This window comes from Lolium perenne, chromosome 4 (genome assembly GCF_019359855.2).
Source record: "Lolium perenne isolate Kyuss_39 chromosome 4, Kyuss_2.0, whole genome shotgun sequence".
NCBI classification, from domain to species: domain Eukaryota; kingdom Viridiplantae; phylum Streptophyta; class Magnoliopsida; order Poales; family Poaceae; genus Lolium; species Lolium perenne.
The window spans coordinates 242,046,365-242,068,753 of NC_067247.2; the positions used below are offsets into that span (position 1 = coordinate 242,046,365).

The following is a 22,389-nucleotide window of genomic DNA, read 5'->3' on the forward strand; positions in this document are numbered from 1 at the left end:
AGCCTGGTGAACACTTTGGAGCGTATTGCGGTTCGCGTGGTTCAGGAAATCATGAAGCATCAGTACTCCCCGTCAGGGCCTACCCTCGGAACTCATCAGGGAGAGGCACCGTTCCACACCAGACCGCAACTGCCATTCACGCTTGCAGCTCCAGAGCCACAGGGTTCACCTGCATACGTCGTCTACAAGGTTGGAGGTGATCCTGGCGATTACCAATTCCTGTATGAGCCACCTAAAGAGATCCCACATGGATACGTGTGCACATACGTGCCGGACTGCAATAATTGGGCGCGCACGAACCAGATTACAACAGGAGGGATTTCTGGAGCAGGAGGGATTTCTGGAGCAGATGCCGATAAACAGGCGTGGCTAGCTAAATATGCCACTGGAACGAGTCATGAAAGCTCAACTCCTGCAGCTCATACCATGGAACAAATCAGCACGATCTTGAGAGACCAGTTCGGTATCCTGCCAAAGAGGAGAACAATCGGCTATTCCAAGCCGTATCCCAACGAATATGATCTGATCCCGCTGCCGCCCAAGTATCGGCTCCCTGAGTTCTCAAAGTTCAGTGGATCAGAAGGGTCTAGCTCAATTGAGCACGTCAGCCGATATTTGGCGCAGTTAGGCATGATTTCATCATCAGACCCGTTACGTGTGAGGTTTTTTGCGCAATCTCTCACAGGACCAGCTTTTGGGTGGTACACCTCATTGCCACCAGATTCAGTCCGGACATGGAAGCAACTGGAAGAGCAGTTTCATGTACAATATCACTCAGAAGCTACCGAGGCTGGCATTGCCGATCTGACGCAGGTCCGGCAGAAGCGGGGAGAGACGGTGTCTGATTACATTCAGCATTTCAAAGATCGTCAAGAACCGATGTTATTCGGTTCGTTTAACCGAGAAAGAAGCAAATCGATCCGGGCAGTGGTAGGCCTCGCAGCGCCGATCAAAGATCTGGCTTTCCAAGTGGAATACAATTCACTGGCACACATGGTTCAGAAATTAACATTATATGAACAGTGCCACCCAGAATTGTACCAAGACAAGTTCAAGCGCCCGATAGGCCTGGTCGAGGCAGAAGAAGTCGAAGACTTTGCAGAAGACCAGGAGGTAGCCGTGGCTGAATGGACTCGGGGGCAACTCCCGTGTCCTGCAAATGGGTGAAACAACAAGGGCTTGCAAAAGGGTTTGACTTCGATATAAGCAAAACCGAGCAGATATTCGATTTATTGCTGAAAGAAAAGCAGCTGAAGTTACCCGAAGGCCATAAAATCCCTACGGCGCAAGAAATGAACGGGAGACCGTACTGCAAGTGGCATCACTCGTTCACCCATGCCACCAATGACTGCAAGGAGTTGCGTCGGCAGATCCAAATGGCGATAGAACAGGGCCGTCTGATCCTCGGTCAGTTTGCCATGAAAGTAGACACGCACCCCTTTCCTGGTGTTAACATGGTGGAACTCAATCACTCCACGGGGTGCGAGCCAGGTTTCTCATTCGAGGTTAACATGGCAGGGCCTGTAGACCGCCATGGCAAGGATAAAGAAGACATCAGTCACTCCCGTGGCAAGGATAAGGAGGAGGCCGATCCACGCGACCGGCCCCGATATGATGACAGACGGTACCTAACCGAGGAACAAGTGAGAAACATGCGGTACCAACGCTCTCCGCGCATCTCCTGAATAAATATGAGCATTAGCACGACCGACGTCGGCGGTACGACATGGATGACGAAAGATATCGTCGGTCTGATGTTGACAGCAGAAAATATCGTCGGTATGATAGAAACGACGAAAGATATGAGCACTGCGCTAAGGGGAAGTCAAGAGAGCAGGAAGACATGGACAGACAATGGGATTGTCCTTTCTTCAAACACTGCTGGGACTCAGGAATGAGCCGATTGCCTACAATCGATAACTGCCCGGAATGTCGACAGCAGAAGAAGGGCGCAAGTGAGGTTTCAGTGTTCAAGCGTCTAGGGCCTCTTCCACCTCAGAACCGACGAGCTGAGTCATCTCGACAGGAAGACTTCGAAGAGTCAGAAGATGAAGAAGAAGATAGATACCACCGGCCAAGGTGGTGCCCTGATGGACTCAGTCATTCCCAAAAGCGGAGGGTTCAGAGGCTGCGCAACTTGGAGGAAGCCGAGGCGCAGTACCTGTACACGTTGAGAAAGGCACGGCCCGATCTGGCCGTAAAAATTCAGCAAACTTTGGAGACAGAGACGCGTCTACAGAAGAAAGAATGGCGCCCCAAACAAGCAAAAGCCGATGCGAAGGCATCGGCTGGCACAAACATGGTGTTCATACTCCCGTCGGAGTTTTGTGCTCCAAGCACTGAAGAAGTGCCAGTAGCACAGTTTGACTGCGGTCCACGGCCGGTTATCTTTGAAAAGCCACGAGAGAGGAGCTACAGGCACTTGAAGGCCCTGTATCTAAGAGGTTATATCAATGGGCAGCCTGTCAACAAGATGTTAGTTGACACGGGAGCGGCAGTCAATATAATGTCGTACTCCATGCTACGACGTTTGGGACGCTCTAACGCAGATCTGATCAAGACCAATGTCACACTAAGCGATTTCAACGGCCAGGCATCAGAAGCGCAAGGCATTCTGAACGTAGATCTAACCGTGGGCCGAAAAACCATCCCTACGTCATTCTTCATCGTCGACAGCAAAAGCACCTACGCTGTCCTGCTAGGGAGGGATTGGATTCACGCCAACTGCTGCATTCCATCCACAATGCACCAATGCTTGATACAGTGGGATGGATATGAAGTGGAGGTCGTTCATGCAGATGACTCGATCGAGATCTCACTAGCTGGCATGAGTATTTGGGATGCAGACGATCAAGAGCCGATCTCTGGAATCAGTTTGGACGGCTGTGAGCGCATCGAAGCTTCAAAAAACGGGGTGAGGCTGGTCTTATCCACCGGCCTGACAGAGTAGCAAGACCAGAGGAAATGGACGTACGTGGCAAGGCCGATCCCTGCGATCGGCCCCAAAAAATAAAAAGCAACGATCTCACTTCAAGCATGTCACGTAGTCGTCATAAAACACCAATAAGTTGTAAACCCTCATTGAGCAATGCAATGAAAAAGGAGACCGATTCTAGCAATCGGCCCAAACTATCCTCACCATATGTTTTGCCTGTGTTCAGCATCGATCTAGCAGGCGATGGAAAGCTAGGATATGGGTTTACATCGGCTGATGAGCTGGAAGAGATTGACATTGGTCCTGGGGATAAGCCACGACCAACATTTATCAGCAAAAAGTTAGATCCACAGCTGAGGGGCCTGATGATAGCATTGTTGAAAGAGTACCCAGATTGCTTTGCATGGGATTACACAGAGATGCCTGGGTTAGACAGGAGCATCATTGAGCATCGACTCCCTCTGAAGAAAGGATTTCGGTCGTTCCAGCAGCGAGCATGTCAGATGAAGGCCGAAATCTTAGAAGAAGTCAAGAAAGAGATCGAGAAAATGTTGAGCGCCGGGTTCATCAGGCCATGCAGGTATGCTGAGTGGATTTCTAGCATCGTGCCTGTAGAGAAAAAGGATGGCCGATGGCGCGTCGCCATAGATTTTTGAGATCTCAATAGAGCCACTCCAAAGGATGAGTACCCAATGCCGGTAGCAGAGACGTTGATCAGCAGCTGCTGGTCATAAGGTTTTGAGTTTCATGGATGGCAATGCCGGTTACAACCAAATTTTTATGGCTCCAGAAGATATACACAAGACTGCATTCAGAGTACCAGGCTCGGTGGGCTTGTTTGAATATGTGGTCATGACATTTGGACTGAAGAATGCTGGTGCAACGTACCAAAGAGCCATGAACTACATCTTTCATGATCTGATCGGCAAGTTGGTGGAGATTTACATCGATGACGTGGTGGTCAAGTCTGTTTCAGTGGAAGGACACTTGGAAGATTTGCGACACGTCCTGGACCGAACTAGAAAGTTCGGACTAAGAATGAATCCAAAGAAGTGTGCTTTTGGTGTAACGGCCGGTCAATTCTTGGGTTTCTTGGTTCATGAACGCGGAATTGAGATCGGCCTGAAAAGTCAAGAGGCAGTGCGAACAATGAAACCACCTACCACGAAGAAAGAACTCCAGTGTCTCATCGGCAAAATCAACTTCGTCAGAAGGTTCATCTCCAATTTGTCAGAACGGATTGAGCCGTTCACGGGGTTGGTAAAAATTAAAGCTGATGAGGAGTTTCGCTGGGGGGCAGAGCAACAGCGAGCATTTGACGAAATTAAGGAGTATCTAACGAAGCCACCTATGTTGGTTCCGTCCCAGCAAGACATGCCTTTCTACATTTACTTGTCAGTAGCGGACACTTCCATCACCTCAGTGGTGGTGCAAGTTTATGATGGTCTGGAGAAAGTGGTTTTCTACCTCAGCAGGAGGATGTTGGATGCAGAAACTAGGTACCCTGAGATCGAGAAGTTGTGCCTCTGCTTATTTTTCACCTGCACCAAGCTTCATCACATCTTGCTGTCAGCGGAAATTGTCATCATATGCAAATCAGATGTCATCAAACATATGCTGTCGGCTCCTGTGTTGAAAGGCCGATTCGGTAAGTGGATGTTTGCATTATCGGAATTTGATATCCGGTATCAGCCTGCGAAAGCAGTCAAGGGACAAGCGTTGGCCGATCTTATTGCTGAACGAATCAACACTGATATAGCAGCACTGTCTGTGCGTGCATGGGCAATGTTTTTCGATGGATCGGTTTGTGATGATGGTTGCGGCATCGGCATTCTACTCGTGTCGCCTCGGGGGGCAACATATTCCTTCTCCATCAGGCTACCTACCCCTTGCACCAACAATGTCGCTGAGTATGAAGCAATACGCAAGGGAATGGAGTTGCTATTGGAAGCCGGGGCAGAAGCAGTGGAACTTTTTGGAGACTCCAAATTGGTGATTTCCCAACTCACGGAGGAATACAGATGCGAGAGCGAGTCGCTCTTCCCATTATGGATGCAATGCCGTGAGCTAATGGCACAATTTAGGTACCTAAACTTCAATTGGATCCCAAGGACACAAAATACCGAGGCAAACGATCTCACACAGGTGGCGTCAGGCTACAAGGACGTAGCAGATGGAGCCGATGTTCAGGTACAGTTTCTGGAGCCAGATGACTGGAGAGCCGATATCTTCAATTACTTAAAAGATTCGGCTCGGGGGGCACCTAAACGGATAAGATACAAGGCCATGAAGTATGTCCTTATTGGGGATGACATGTTCTACAGAACTTTGGAAGGGTTACTCCTCAAATGTTTAGGAACAGCCGAATCAAATCGGCTCTTACACGAGGTACACGAAGGCGCCTGTGGAACTCACCAATCGGCTCATAAGATGAAATGGCTGATCAGACGATCGGGATTTTATTGGCCCACCATGCTTGAGGATTATTTTAAGTACTATAAAGGGTGTCAAGCATGTCAGAAGTTTGGGAGTATTCAGATGGTACCCGCATCAGCGATGAATCCCATCATCAAGCCTTGGCCATTTCGAGGTTGGGCATGGATATGATCGGCAAAATTAATCCTCCATCGAGCAAAGGCCATGAGTGGGTTCTGGCCATTACAGATTATTTCACTAAATGGGTGGAGTGTAGGGATTCGTTGCATAGAAAACAAAAAATTTCCTACCGCGAGAATGCAATCCAAGCCAAGATGCAATCTAGAAGACGGGAGCAACGAGGGGATGATCAAGACTCACCCTTGAAGATTTCCAAAACCTATAAGAGTAGGCTCTTATTGCTGCGGTAGACGATCACTTGCCGCTTGCAAAAGCGCGTAGAAGATCTTGATCACGGTGCCACGATCGGGCAGCACCTCCGTACTCAGTCACACATTCGGTGTTGATGAAGACGTCCTTCTCCCCGTTCCAGCGGGCAGCGGAAGTAGTAGATCCTCCTTGGAATCCCGGCAGCACGACGGCGTGGTGGCGGTGGTGGTGGAGATCTCCGACAGAGCTTCGCCTAAGCTATGTGGGAGAGAGAGGTAGGAGGGAATCGCTAGGGTTTGGGAGAGGGGGCGCCGGCTAGGGCAGCCTTGAGGGGTGCGGCCATGGTGGTGTTGTGGTGGTCGGCCAGCCCCTCTCCTCCCCTCTTTATATAGGTGGAAGCCCCAAGGTTTAGGTCAAAGTGTCCGAATAAGACCCCAACAAAAAACCTCCCATAGGTGGGAAACCTACTCAAGGGGGGAGTCCTACCCAAGGTGGGACTCCCACCTTTCCCTTAGGTGGGGTGGCCGGCCACCTATGGTGGAGTCCACCTGGGACTCCACTCTTTAGGGTTTGTCTGGCCATGCAAGGTTCGGGACTCCACTTTCCATGGTGATTTCTTCCGGACTTTTCTAGAACCTTCTAGAACCTGCCATAAATGCACCGGATCATTTCCAAACTTGGAATATGACTTCCTATATATGAATCTTATTCTCCGGACCATTCCGGACCTCCTCGTGATGTCCTGGATCCCATCCGAGACTCCGAACAAAACTTCGAACTCCATTCCTTATTCCATATCTACTTAAACGACATCAAACCTTAAGTGTGTCACCCTACGGTTCGCGAACTATGTAGACATGGTCGAGATCTCTCTCCGACCAATAACCAATAGCGGGATATGGAGATCCATAATGGCTCCCACATATTCAACGATGACTTAGTGATCGAATGAACCATTCACATACGATACCAATTCCCTTTGTCACGCGATATTTTACTTGTCCGAGGTTTGATCATCGGTATCTCTATACCTTGTTCAACCTCGTCTCCTGACAAGTACTCTTTACTCGTACCGTGGTATGTGGTCTCTTATGAACCATTCATATGCTTGCAAGCTATTTAGATGACATTCCACCGAGAGGGCCCAGAGTATATCTATCCGTCATCGGGATGGACAAATCCCACTGTTGATCCATATGCCTCAACTCATACTTTCCGGATACTTAATCCCACCTTTATAACCACCCATTTACGCAGTGGCGTTTGATGTAATCAAAGTACCTTTCCAGCATAAGTGATTTACATGATCTCATGGTCATAAGGACTAGGTAACTATGTATCGAAAACTTATAGCAAATAACTTAATGACGTGATCTTATGCTACGCTTAATTGGGTGTATCCATTACATCATTCACATAATGATATAACCTTGTTATTAATAACATCTAATGTTCATGATTATGAAACTAATCATCTATTAATCAACAAGCTAGTTAAGAGGCTTTACTAGGGACTCATTGTTGTTTACATAACACACATGTATCAATGTTTCGGTTAATACAATTATAGCATGGTATATAAACATTTATCATAAACATAAAGATATATAATAACCACTTTTATTATTGCCTCTTGGGAATATCTCCAACAGTCTCCCACTTGCACTAGAGTCAATAATCTAGATTACATTGTAATGTACCTAACACCCATGGCATTATGGTGTTGGTCATAATTTGCCCTAGGGAGAGCTTTAGTCAACGGTTCTGACACACTCAGAAACGTATGTATTTTGCAATTCATTTGCGTCTTCACGCATCACTCATTTTCCAAATGAGTCGGCATTAAATATGTTTGGTCTTCTGGTGGAACCTTAATTCCGCGGTCTGAAATATGTCACTAATATAGTCATACACAAAATAGTTTCAAACTTCTGACACTATCGGAACTACACCAAGTTCTCAAAGAACCTCTTGACTTAACATCCTCAGTCATTGTCAAAACAACGACATATTCTGCCATCGTTTGTAGAATCCGTCACAACATTTAGAACTCTTCTAAATCTAGCATTGTGCTACCTTTTAAACAACACTTAGCCTAATTTTGAGATTGAAATTTTATTTTTATATGTGACAAAACCAATATCGGTGCAACACCTTACAGCGATTTGTTTGTCATTTCTCCATACAAAACTATTTATATATCCTTGGTTCTTCTAAAGTACACAGGGATATTCTTACTGTTTGTCCAATGATTATCACATGAATCATTCTGGTATATGCTCCTAACATTTTAGAGCACAGGACATCTGATTGTGTACATATTAATTGTGATCTAAATCACTCATGTGTTTTTACTCATTGAGTGTCAGATACACTCAAGTTTTGTTAAAACTTCACATGACAAGAACATTTTCTTAATATTTCTATATTGAACTACTTCAATATCCTTTCTATGTACTTTGACTTAAACTTATTATGTGTTTCAATCTATCTTCATAGATCTTGACACTAAATATGTTTCAGTCCATATCCTTTCATTGAAGTTAATTCTCAATGAAACCTTTTATAATCAAGTATATAATTACATCATTTATAACCAACTATATGTATCTACATAAAGTATTATAAATATGTCTCAGCGCTCCCACTTAATTTCTTGCAAATGCAAGCCTCTTCATCATTTCTGATGAAATTAAAAACTCTTTGACTATTTCATCCGGTGAAGATTCCAACTCCGTGATACTCACTTCATCCAATTGAAGTTCGTTTACCTATCTAGTATTCCACGGACTAGCAAAACAATTGGTTGTATCTTGTATACACCTTTAATACATACTTCTGTCAAGTAATGTATTTTGCCATCCTACTATCATATCTCATGAAAGAAATATGTAGCGATTACTAGAATAATCCACATAGACTATAAGCATTGCTACGGAAGATCTAATCTTATCGTAGTCAACTCTTTGAACTTTGTCGTAAACAACTTTTCGACAAGTCGAGCTTATTCAAGGATATTCCATCCAAGTCCATCAATTTTATAGATCCGTTTACTTTCAAAAAAATATTCATCTATCTTGGATTTCATGGCGTATAGTCATTTTAACGGAGTCAGGGCCCATCATAACTTCTTTGTATGTAGTTGGTTTATCATTGTTCAAAAACAAACCTTTGTTCACAAATCATTTATTTGATCACAAAGTAAACCATACCTACAAGGTTCAATAAGTACTTCGATCTCCATGACTATAACATTTTGTAGACATGGGAGCCATGATCGTCGTGGCTGCTTCCGGAACCAATTCCGATGCTGCGGTACTCTGATCATTATGCTCAGGTTCATAAACCTTATCAAGTTTTATTGTCCTCCCACTCAAATACTTCGCTAAAAACAATTTCTTGGAAATTAGTAAGAAACATCGACAAACACTTTTGTCTTTGTCTCCATAGTGGAAAGAATTCCCAATCAATTCTGTGGGATAACCAACAAAGACATTCATCCGATTTTGGTTGTAAACTTATTTACTTTATGCTATGCATTCCAAAATTTAAGAAAGGACTATTAAGGTTCATACCCATACCATAACTCGTATGGTGTCATTTCAACGGATCATGATGATGCTCTATTTAGTGTAAAAGCGGTAGTCACTAAAGCATAATCCACAAAAATATATTAGCATCAATATTTTATCTCATCATTGACCCAACAAGGTTTGGATACATCTCTCGGATACTCCATCATCTCTATGACACTCCAAGAAATGTGAGTTGTAGAACAATTTCATAACTCTCTTAGATGTTCGCTAAAACTCGTAATTCAAATGTTTCCACTATGATCCAATCATAGATATTTGACTTTTCTATTACGATGATTTCCACCTCATGCTGAAATTTATTTGAATCCATTCAAATGTTTCAAACTTCTTCCTTATCGAATATATCCACATATATATACTCAATTCATTGTTGGAAGTTTTCATGAAGTAGAAGAATCTCCCGCACAACCTATGCCGAGTGAACCACATACATCATCATGTATTTTTCCACTAAGTTAGTTGCCCGTTCAACTCTTGGCCTATGAACGGTATTTCAGTCATTCTCTTTAGAAAAGATTTGCAAGCGCCAAACAATTCAAAAATCGAATGACTCCAAAAATCCATTTGCATGGAGTTCCTTCATGCGTTCCTTTCTAATATGACCTAAATTGCGGTTCCACAAATAAGTGGAATTCAAATCATTTGCCTTATGGCATTTTAGCGTCAGTATTATGTATGTGTGTTTCACCATTAAGATTTATAATAACTTTATCCATCGTACATGGAGTAATGTCATAATTTGAACAACTCATTGTTTTCATTTGACCAGAGCAAAATAACAATTATTAAGTTCTTTATTATAAATTCTAAGGGCTAGATAGGATGCCAACGACGAACATAATAACACTTTATTTTTGTTCCGTATGCATTCCTATCATATTCCTTGTTAGTCACTTAGGCCATTGTATTCTTGTATTGCGTTGTTTTGTATGACATTTCATACCAACCAATATGGTACTAATACCCAAGAATTTCATTGTGTGACCAAACTAGGAATACAACCATAACATGTATATCATGTATATACACCTGAGCTAGCCTTTCTAGTCTTCTCTTTTCTTTCTGCCAAAATATCTTTTGTAGTTTCTCTTTTAGCTTTCCTCATTATTCAGAAAATACTTCACCTTCAATAACTTCTAGGTTTGTTGGTCAAATACCAATAACCTTGAGGTTCTTACTTTGAAGTTGATCATCATATGACAAGTGTTTCAGATTTCACTATTAGTAACTTTGTAATATGATGAACAATTTCACTCATAATTTTATCCATCATATCATGATGACTTTTCCGAGACCATGTCTGTACATGCTAGGCTCGTAAAGTTTAACCTCAGTATTCGCATGTGCAAATCTGGCTTGCACCCATTGTATGCACACGTAGAATCTATAACACCCGATCATCACGTGATGCTACGAAACGACGAGTCTTAGCAACGGTGCATACTAAGGACGATCACTTCATGGATATGCGAATATCGTTAGTGCCCCAATAGTTGGAGGATTGGGACGCCTTGCGTCTTCAACCTTCCTACATTCCCATAAAACTTATGAGTTTATGTAGTCTCACCAAATTATATTCTATCATCTTGCAATAAGGTCTTAGATATCACATATATCTCATACCTTGATTATTTCTGAAAACAAAATTTTCAGCTCCTTACTTTTCAAACAGATTTGAACTTCAAGTTTCACGGAGACAAGATAACTTTAGGTACTAATTGAAACCATAGCTCTTTGAATCAACAATGTGAGGTTTACTAAAAGTTTGCAATAGGACTTAATCATTTCTTGATTCTTTAACAATACGGTACCATCCGTAAAGTTTCTTGTCGATTTTAACAAGATTTCTATCTCAATTATAAGACTAGCGCTTGGTAGAAAACGGATGCCAATACTACAAATTAATTCAAAATACTACTCAGTCTATGTTTATGATAATTAGTTCATGTTTTAATCTAATTACTAATGAACTCCCACTTAATACAACATCCCTCATAGTTGTTAAGTGGTACACGATCCACATCCACTACACCAAAACCGATCATCACGTGAGATGATGTAGCTTCAATGGTGAACATCAACATGTTGATCATATCATCCATATGACTCGTGTTCAACCTTTCGGTTTCCGTTGTCCCGAGGCCATGTCTCAGACATGCTAGGCTCGTCAAGCAAACCCAAGTATTCCGCGTGTGCAACATGGCTTACACCCGTTGTATGTGAACTTTGAGTCTATCACATCCGATCATCACGAGATGCTTCAAACGATTTAACCGTGCAACGGTGCATACGAGGGGAGAACACTTTATTATCTTGATATTAATGTGAGGGATCATCTTATAATGCTACCGTCGCGATCTAAGCAAAATAAGATGCATAAAGGATTAACATCACATGCAATTCATATGTGATATGATATGGCCCTTTAGTCTTTGCGCCTTCGATCTTCATCTCCAAAGCACGGACATGATCTCCATCATCAACGGGCATGATCTCCATCATCATTGGCGTAGCGTCAAGGTCCATGGCGCCGTCTTCATGATTGTTCACCTCATGTAGCAACTATTACAACTACTTTGAAATACTACTCAACATGAAATTTAAAGACAACCATAAGGCTCCTGCCGGTTGCCACAATACAATAATGATCATCTCATACATATTCATCATCACATCATGGCCATATCACATCACCAAACCCTGCAAAAACAAGTTAGACGCCTCTAATTTGGTTTGCATATTTTACGTGGTTTAGGGTTTTCGAGTAAGATCTAATCTACCTACGAACATGAACCACAACGGTGATACTAGTGTTGTCAATAGAAAGAGTAAATTGAATCTTCACTATGGTGGGAGAGACAGACACCCGCAAAGCCACTTATGCAATACAAGTTGCATGTCGAACGTGGAGCAAGTCTCATGAACGCGGTCATGTAAAGTTAGCCCGAGCCGCTTCATCCCACCACGCCACAAAGATGCAAAGTACTCGAACTAAAGACAACAAAGCATCAACGCCCACAAAACAATTGTGTTCTACTCGTGCAACCATCTGTGCATAGACACGGCTCTGATACCCCTGTAGGGATTCGTTGCATAGAAAACAAAAAATTTCCTACCGCGAGAACGCAATCCAAGCCAAGATGCAATCTAGAAAACGGGAGCAACGAGTGGATGATCAAGACTCACCCTTGAAGATTTCGAAAACCTATAAGAGTAGGCTCTTATTGCTGCGGTAGACGATCACTTGCCACTTGCAAAAGCGCGTAGAAGATCTTGATCACGGTGCCACGATCGGGCAGCACCTCCGTACTCGGTCACACGTTCGGTGTTGATGAAGACGTCCTTCTCCCCGTTCCAGCGGGCAGCGGAAGTAGTAGATCCTCCTTGGAATCCCGGCAGCACGACGGCGTGGTGGCGGTGGTGGTGGAGATCTCCGACAGAGCTTCGCCTAAGCTATGTGGGAGAGAGAGGTAGGAGGGAACCGCTAGGGTTTGGGAGAGGGGGCGCCGGCTAGGGCAGCCTTGAGGGGTGCGGCCATGGTGGTGTTGTGGTGGTCGGCCAGCCCCTCTCCTCCCCTCTTTATATAGGTGGAAGCCCCAAGGTTTAGGTCAAAGTGTCCGAATAAGACCCCAACAAAAAACCTCCCATAGGTGGGAAACCTACTCAAGGGGGGAGTCCTACCCAAGGTGGGACTCCCACCTTTCCCTTAGGTGGGGTGGCCGGCCACCTATGGTGGAGTCCACCTGGGACTCCACTCTTTAGGGTTTGTCTGGCCATGCAAGGTGGAGTCCCTTCGGGACTCCACTTTCCATGGTGATTTCTTCCGGACTTTTCTAGAACCTTCTAGAACCTGCCATAAATGCACCGGATCATTTTCAAACTTGGAATATGACTTCCTATATATGAATCTTATTCTCCGGACCATTCCGGACCTCCTCGTGATGTCCTGGATCCCATCCGAGACTCCGAACAAAACTTCGAACTCCATTCCTTATTCCATATCTACTTAAACGACATCAAACCTTAAGTGTGTCACCCTACGGTTCGCGAACTATGTAGACATGGTCGAGATCTCTCTCCGACCAATAACCAATAGCGGGATATGGAGATCCATAATGGCTCCCACATATTCAACGATGACTTAGTGATCGAATGAACCATTCACATACGATACCAATTCCCTTTGTCACGCGATATTTTACTTGTCCGAGGTTTGATCATCGGTATCTCTATACCTTGTTCAACCTCGTCTCCTGACAAGTACTCTTTACTCGTACCGTGGTATGTGGTCTCTTATGAACCATTCATATGCTTGCAAGCTATTTAGACGACATTCCATCGAGAGGGCCCAGAGTATATCTATCCGTCATCGGGATGGACAAATCCCACTGTTGATCCATATGCCTCAACTCATACTTTCCGGATACTTAATCCCACCTTTATAACCACCCATTTACGCAGTGGCGTTTGATGTAATCAAAGTACCTTTCCAGCATAAGTGATTTACATGATCTCATGGTCATAAGGACTAGGTAACTATGTATCGAAAGCTTATAGCAAATAACTTAATGACGTGATCTTATGCTACGCTTAATTGGGTGTATCCATTACATCATTCACATAATGATATAACCTTGTTATTAATAACATCTAATGTTCATGATTATGAAACTAATCATCTATTAATCAACAAGCTAGTTAAGAGGCTTTACTAGGGACTCATTGTTGTTTACATAACACACATGTATCAATGTTTCGGTTAATACAATTATAGCATGGTATATAAACATTTATCATAAACATAAAGATATATAATAACCACTTTTATTATTGCCTCTTGGGCATATCTCCAACATGGAGGCCGTCCCTATGAAGTCAGTGGCGTCGAAAGATGTCATCAATTTCGTGAAGGAGCATGTCATTCATAGATTCGGGATTCCCCAGACTATCACGACCGATGGAGGTTCGGTTTTTATTTCTCGCGAGTTTAGAAAGTTCTGCGAGGACATGGGAATTAAGCTGATCCGATCGTCTCCATACTATGCTCAAGCAAATGGGCAGGCTGAAGCGTCCAACAAGAGCCTTATCAAGCTGATTAAGAGGAAAATCGACGAGCACCCTAGACGTTGGCACGAGGTATTGTCAGAGGCTTTGTGGGATTATCGCATGTCATGTCATGGAGCGATAAAAACCTCGCCATACCATCTGGTCTATGGACATGAAGCCGTGTTGCCCTGGGAAATCACGACTGGCTCGAGACGGATTACGTTTCAGAATGATTTAACAACTGAAGAATATGCAGCCCTGATGAGTGATAGCATTGAGGATGTCACGGAGCTTAGACTGTGGTCGCTTGAGAAAATTAAAGAGAACAAAGCCAAGGTAGCTCGCTCATATAATAAGAAGGTGAGACCAAAGGAGTTCCACGTTGGTGATCTGGTATGGGAAGCTGTGTTGCCGTTGGGGACTAAGGATAAAGTGTATGGTAAATGGTCTCCAAATTGGCACGGGCCGTACAGAGTCGACCAAGTTTTAAAGGATAACGCATACATGCTCAAGGAGCTGAGCGGCATGAAGTTCCCAGTGGCTGTCAATGGCCAGCATCTCAAGAAGTATTTCCCAAGTATGTGGGATGATGGGCAGTAAAATATGGGGGCCGATGTGTGAAATCGGCCGGTAAATATTTTTTTTTTTGCAAAGTACAGCCGATGCACAAACATCGACTTTAGAATAAAAAAGCCGATGCGCAGCCATCGACTCTAGAGGTACAAATTATTACAAGCAAGTATCAAGTTACCGTTTGAATTTGGGGAATGTCTGCTTGGACCTGTCAAATTAGGTAACTGAGTTTGGCCTTATTGGCGTTTTATGGTGAAAGACCGATGCGTTGCTATCGGTTCTTGATGTGTGGACTTACTTTGACAATCGGAAGAGTCAAATTGGACAAATCGGAGAAATCAAATTGGGAAATATTCTTCATTGATAGGAGGATTTTTTTACAAGTAAGAGCCGATTGCTCTCAAAAGGATGACCTACTGCCTAATGCACTACTACTAGCCTTGCTAGTCCCTAATCTACGGGCCGTCGCTGCCCTCGTCGTCGCCGTCTGCGCCGCTGTCGGCGCTGCTGCCGGCGACGTCCTCGTCGCTGCTGCTGAAGCCCTTGGCGGGGGCTTCGTCTTCTTCATCTTCATCGTCGTCGTCGTCGTCTTCCGACCCGGCGCGGAAACGTTTCGCCGGCGGGTACTCGTCGGAGGAGGTGTCCTCCTCCGCTTCCTCGTCTTCCTCGTCGGAGGAGAGGCCCGCATCCCAAGAGAAGGCGTCGTCGTCGCTTGCCTCCTCCAAGGCCCCATCCACGAGGAAGTGGAGGTCATCTTCCCCGTCGGTCAAGGAATCCTCGTCCTCGGACTCGACGGAGAAGTCCCAGTCCCTCTCATCCCACCACTCCGGGGCGCGGGCCTCGTACGCCCTTATCGGGTCATACTCTGGCATCGGCTCGCTGGAGGAGGAGGACTGGAAAGAGAGACCGGAAGAGGAAGAGGAGGAGGAGTCCATGGCGCAGAGGAGGGCTTTCCGATGGCTAGTACGGAGCAGGGGGATGAAGAAGCGAACTGCTCGACGCGGTTAAATAAAGGGGATATAGTGGAGATTTAATGCTTAAGCAGTTTTCGAGGACGCGGTGCCAAAACTGTCAATCGTGCAGAAGTTGAGAAGACAGGGCATCATGATGGAAAGACACTGAAGCGGTTCTGCTCTGCAACGCGTGACCCGATGAAGAAAAAAACAGAGTGGTTTTGGAATTATTATTGCCAAAACCAGGGGGGCATGTGTTATCACCAGAATTTAGCCAGAGCAGGAGATGGGCCGTGATCGAGATGGGCTTAGAGGACTTGCGTATAAAGTGTCTCTGAAGCGGCCTTGTACGAGAGTTTGGGCTAGATTGCCCGTGTATCTGTATATTATGGTAGATTTCGTTAGAATTAAGAGATAGAGTTTAGTTCGTACACGGTTAGGTTTATTCCCGAATTAGAATGTCCACGGACTATAAATATGTACCTAGGGTTATTGAGAAAGGAGGACGACCACGTTCACAACAAACACAATCCAGGCGCATCGCCACCCCTTGTTTCGAGGGTTTCTTCCAGGTAAGCATCATGCTGCCTAGATCGCATCTTGCGATCTAGGCAGTATCGGTTTATTCGTTATCTGCTGTTACTCGTACTGAAGCCTTGTTGATGGCGAGTAACACCCTTATCGTAGATGTTTTGGGGCTTGCATCGATGCTTTTCTGAATATGTTTGCTTAGCTATGCTACCCCTCGATATCTAGCTGCCTTTACATCTATCTTAGGTGTAAGGGCAGCATCTTGCTTGTTCTTTATTTAGTAGATCCAATCTGTTATAGTTGTTCCTTGTTCTCCAAGGATTAGTTTGATATCCGCATGGTTAGGCCTTGCAAACGGGTTGAACGATCCGGTAGTGCGTGAGGCGTGGTTTGCTAGTCCTAGAAGGGATTGTTCCGGGAATTGACTTGATGTTGGTTTTTAGGCCTCTTTTAGGACTAGTTTTCCATCATCTTTCGTATCTGCTAGGCTCATCTACGTGTAGGATGTTCCGGTTATGCGGTGAAAACCCTAAACTGTCGCAGATTGATTCAACTTTGTACTGATCAAGCAGGATCCCCATGTCATCGTAAATCCAACGTGAACCATGGGGCAATCGGCTCTTTGAGCCGATTCACAGGGCAACCTGAGAGCCGATCGGGCTCGCATTTAATGTTTACGTGTCTGTCATGCAGGAAACTAATCGAAGCAATCCATCACCTTCCTGACCAGGTATAGGTTAGGTGGCACGCCCTTGCGACCGCCAGGACGTGTGCCGGAGCATTGCGGGCCGTTGCCCGAGGGACCAGGGCCCACCAGCAGTCCTGGGAGCCTCCCGGCTCTTCGTGTTGCTCGTCGCTGCTCGCCGGTGGGTTTTGGCAGGCAACAACGTTGTTGATTTGTGGTGGTGCTGCCGAAACCTTCCTCTTGGCCGCCAGTGGAGGCAAGGGAGAGTATGCTTCTGGCGCATCGCATGCTCGATCTGGTCGGCGCTTCTCTGAAGCTGCAAAGGTGAAATATACAATGGACCTCAGCTAGCCATTGATCTATGTCGTTGGTGACCGGCATCGCTTCACGCCATCGAAGTGGTGTCTTCCTCGAAGATTTCTCCAGAAAGGGACTCATGCCGGCAGCGTCTACCTCGCCAGTGCTACTTCTGGTCGAATGGCGACCATCTTCGGTTTCAGAGCGCCATGGAGGCGTATGTTCAACCTCCGTTTTTGGAGGCCCTTCTCCGACTCCTCGGTGACACCTTACATCATCCACACCCCAGGTGGCAAGTTCCCGGTGGCCTAGGACTTGATTGCGTTTCTCATTTTCTTTTCAGGGTTCTTTGTGCTTATGTACAAGACTGCTCGAAAGGTCATGTTTGTAAGAGCAAGTACAATAAGTCCTAGTCAGCTGGCTACAAGAATTAAAATAATATATTTATGTCTAGTTGGAGGAGAGAAGAGGAGAGAGTGTAAGTGGGCTCTTATGCAAGAGCTAGCTCTAACACGTGCTCCTAGGCAAGTTGTGTCAATGAAAGGTGGGTCATCCATTAAGAAAGTAGTACATTCTTATAGCCAACTATTGTACTTGTTGGCTACAAGCTAACTACAGATAACATGACATCTTGCTTAAAGCAAGTACAATAAGTCCTAACCAGCTGGCTACAAGGATTAAAATAACATATTTATGTCTAGTTGGAGGAGAGAGAATAGGAGAGATATTGTAAGAGCAATTTCAATAGTGTACTCACCTGCTGACTATAAGCTAAGTGCCATATCATCTATAGCCAACTTAGAGCCAACATATACAATAGTGAGCTATAAAAATGTAATATTTTATCAATGTATGGCCCACCTTTCACTCTCACAAAGTGCCTAAAAGCACGTGCTAGAGCTGGCTCTTGCATAAGAGCCCACTCTCCTTCTCTCTCCTTCTCTCTCCTCCAAGTAATCAATAATATACTATTTTAATCCTTATAGCCAGCTGACTAGGACTTATTGTACTTGCTCTAAGTGGGCTCTTATTCAAGAGCTAGCTCTAGCACGTGCTTTTAGGCAAGTTGTGAATGAAATGTGGGTCATCCATTGAGAAAGTAGTACAATCTTATAGCCAACAAGTACAATAGTTGGCTACATGTTAACTATAGATGACATGACATCTTGCTTATAGCGAACAACCGGCTACACTATTGGAATTGCTCTTGTAGCCAACAACCGGCTACACTATTGGAACCGTTGCTCTAATATGATTATATGGTCTATAACCGCCTGGATTTAATGCAGATTATCGACCCTTCGCGCCCTTGTGTGTTAAAAAAAAGGATTTTTTGCCATACAAAGTAGTCGCACAATGACTTTGTAACTCGTCGGAACATAACGGTCAACAACAAAGCTCGATTTTTTGAAGAGCCAATTCATTCAGGACCGGAATTTCGCGGCTCTCTGCAATCTTGCCTTATCCTCCTCCTCGCCGCAAGACCAGTCACGCCTACGTGAGAAATCCGCCGCCGGCGCGTCTCGAAATGCCCGCGCCTCCCCTGTTCGCGCGCCCCTCCTCCGCGCCCACCGCGCCGCAGCCTGCTCATCACCCCCTTCTCCGTCCATCTGCCTCGAAGCGTACGAAACCCAATCGCCCCTTGCTCTCGCCTGTCAAGAGAAGGCCGGCGCTTCTCGCCGTCGTCCGGTCCAAGGGCAAGGACGACGCCAGCTTCACCGACCGCATCCTTGACTACATCGAGGGTAATATTCAGATCTCTCTCGTTCATGGCTTCCAGCCGATCCTTGCATCTCCAGATTGTAGTCAGCTTTAGAGCCAATGCTCACTATTCTGCAGTGGCGGTGCTAGGACCTGAGAGCTACCTCACTGCATCTTTTAATGTCAAAAACATCTAGAGATTGTTCTTAGAAAATGAACCTCATTTTGCTGAATTGAGTCTATTCGCTCAAGTATTCTTGAAATATGTTTGTACAGGGGGTCCAAAGTTGAGGAAGTGGTACGGAGCACCCGATTTGCTTCCCAAGGATGGGGGGACCGAGGGTGAGGAGGATGAGCCTTCAGGTGCATAGACAAAAACATTACTTAAATGCAAACTGTCTTGTATTCACTATTCTTATTTGTTGGCACATTTTGGATGAAAGTAGATATCGAGGACCCTCGAGATGCCGTGCTAGTTACCAATGGCGACAGCGAGATAGGGCAGGTTTGTTTTGTCCTTCAAGTTCATGTTTTTTACTGCAGAAAATGCTATTGCATCCAATGCTCAGTATATCACTAGTCACTATACCGCAGTTTTATTCTGTATTCATGTTCCCTGAGTTGAACCATGTATCTATTCTCATTGATAATTGTATGTGTTCAGCTTGAGTTATGCACGTCTTTAAATTTTCTCAGTTGCTCAACTTTGATTTTCTTTTTTGTATATTCAGATGGTGATATTGTCACTGATTCTGAAAAGGGCTAGAATAAAAGCATTAGTGAAGGATAAACGATCCACCGAAGAAGCTTTTGGAACTTATGTAGAGGTTTGTAATTCTCACTTTGAAAACTGTGGTTATTCACTGTGTAGTTAGAACTTAAAATACATATGTGCTACCTTTTATGAGAGGTGATATACCAAAAAATTCCAAAAATGTATGTATTAGAAAAGGCAATAAACGTATTTGACCTCATCTCATGTCAAAAAAATTCTTATAATTATAGTGACTTTTCATAACATTCACTCTTCTGGTTTCCTTGTAGTGCATGGTTGGCAACATTGAAGATAAGTCCTTCACAAAGAAAGCGTTAAGGGGTGTTCGTTCTGTAATTTGCCCAACCGATGTATGTTTTAAACTTAATGTTGTTTGTTTATTCATGTGTGAAACTACTCCAAAGCATAAAGTCTACAATACCATTCTTTGCTCGGCTAATGATTGTTTGATGCATAAAAGAGTTGCTCCAGCTCATGACTTGATGTTAGTCCATTACTTGATTGCCTTGAACTGTGTAATTTAGTTTAGAACTGCTTCAGGACTTCCCTTTCCTTATGGCCAAAAGAATTTCCCTTCCGCGTACAAGCTTTGATTGCCTTAAACTCGTTTTAAAAAATTTCAACAGGATGGCTTCTTCTCTGACCTGATTGACCTCAAGGGTGTCCAACACATTGTTCTGCTATCCCAGGTTTGATCTGCTCGTGTAACCTTGAGTTAGCCTGTTCAGCCTAGTTTTAGTCATTACCCATACGAGATCTTGATAAAAATGCAGCTATCTGTCTACAGAAATAGCGGTGGGCTCCAAGCTATTATGAACAGCAAGCTGAGGAAGCTAGCAGAACGAGACGAAGAGGTGGTTCTTGCATCTGGCATCCCATCGACGATAATAAGGAGTGCTTCTCTGCAGACCACTCCTGGTGGTGAGAGGGGATTCAGTTTTACAGAGGTACCGGCACAAAATGCCTCTCCAATAATGTTGTGTACTTATGCAGCTTTGTTAGCTGGCCGTAAGACTGTAACCAAAAAAGCTGAGGTACAGTGAGCCACAGAGCCAGACAAGACACTCTGACATCATGTTGTTTGTCATGTGTGATTAATCCACTAGGTTCCTTCTGTTAGAGATGCATATACTTTCCATATAGTAGCTGTAATATCTCCATTGTGTAAGCGATTTCCTGCATATACATATACCGGCCTCATGTAAATACAAGTTAGATATTTCCTCACACCTTCCTCAGCCGTATCATATAATTTGTACACACTGATTATAGGCAACTATTTCTTTTTTTAGCAAAGTGGTAAGAATGCCTTTTCATATGGTCCATGCAACATGCAGGGTGTAGCAGCCAAGGGAAGAATAAGCAAAGAGGATGCTGCTACAATTTGTGTGGAGGCCCTGGATGCCATTCCCCAGACAACACTCATATTCGAGGTAATTATCTCAAATAAGCTTCATGGTCCTAGCTTGATGATCATCATTAATTTCTATTACGCTGTTATATAAGATGACAATAGAATGCTATGAACCTAGTGGCCGATCTAGGATTCTACCACCATGGTTGCCACACGCATAATTCAGTCGTCATGGACGAATGCCACAAATCCAGCTGATAATTTCATTATTTCCCCAATAATGGAACACTAGATGGTATCATAGCCTAATAATTTTAACTAATATGTTCGAAATAGGCTGTAGGCAGTCCGACAACTTAGTTGAGGTACAAACAATACATGTATTAATCTTGTACTCTCTTCTGCGGGGCACGGGGAAAGAGTTTAGGCCCAGCTTCTTATCTTCCGTGTTACTTCAGGTGGCAAATGGGGACGAAAAGGTTGGAGACTGGAAAGCATGGCTTGCTGAGCAGATGGCAAAGGGCTAAAGCAAACACACATGATTGGAACACACGTTTATCTCCTCGTCGAAGTATAGTATATGTGAATATAGGACAAGCAACGAAAAGTAAAGAGATTCAGCGTTTTTGCATTGGAATCACTACCCCTCATGACAATCTAATCATAGATCTGAGCGATGCTTGGATTTCCATCTGCTATTCTCCCAGGACGGTTTGCATCAGTGCTGAGGCTGAAGGGCTGTGATCCAATCAGTTACAGGTTGATGGACCCAAGCAACAGCAATATTTCGTACTTTCTTTTGTACATTGTATTTGCATTTGCAATATACAAGGAGATGCAGTTCTTGGAGATATTATTTGCTAATTATGCCTCACCATTAATTGTGAATATTATCTGTGCCGCTGAAAGCTACAGTTCTGGACATTCGTGCTATATTTCTGCTGAATTTGCTTGGTTTTCGTCTAACAAACTGTGCAACTCTTTCTCTAGCTACAGAGTATAATTTTTCAGCAAAGCTCTTGTTTGCTTTGACCCTTTTTTGTGTCAAGCAAATACCTTTCATCTGAGGATCTACAATACGAACTGCTTTTTTCAAAAAAAAATCTAACGATTGCCCCTTAGGAAAAGTATTCCACAT

The 22,389-nt window shown here is 44.2% G+C and overlaps 1 protein-coding gene across 2 annotated transcripts; it reads left to right on the top strand.

Moving 5' to 3' along the window:
• The first annotated feature begins 18,830 nt into the window (after positions 1–18,830).
• Positions 18,831–22,139, top strand: LOC127332456 (uncharacterized protein At2g37660, chloroplastic). Of its 2 annotated transcripts, none has more exons than XM_051358753.2 (9): positions 18,831–19,166; positions 19,399–19,485; positions 19,566–19,627; positions 19,854–19,949; positions 20,167–20,247; positions 20,524–20,586; positions 20,671–20,844; positions 21,235–21,330; positions 21,710–22,139. In XM_051358753.2, the coding sequence occupies exons 1-9, from the start codon at positions 18,950–18,952 to the stop codon at positions 21,776–21,778; spliced, it is 945 nt and encodes a 314-aa protein (XP_051214713.1). In that variant the 5' UTR covers positions 18,831–18,949; the 3' UTR covers positions 21,779–22,139. The 2 variants fall into 2 exon arrangements, with proteins under 2 accessions (XP_051214713.1, XP_051214714.1); XM_051358754.2 differs by having other exon boundaries at positions 18,833–19,166; positions 19,569–19,627.
• The last annotated feature ends 250 nt before the right edge of the window (positions 22,140–22,389 follow it).

Excerpts from the sequence above, each read along its gene's own strand:
- LOC127332456 (XM_051358753.2), top strand. The coding sequence starts at position 18,950 with ATGCCCGCGCCTCCCCTGTTCGCGCGCCCCTCCTCCGCGCCCACCGCG. Across the intron at positions 20,845-21,234 it reads GGGGATTCAGTTTTACAGAG|GGTGTAGCAGCCAAGGGAAG; the intron begins GTACCGGCACAA and ends TGCAACATGCAG. Across the intron at positions 21,331-21,709 it reads AGACAACACTCATATTCGAG|GTGGCAAATGGGGACGAAAA; the intron begins GTAATTATCTCA and ends GTGTTACTTCAG.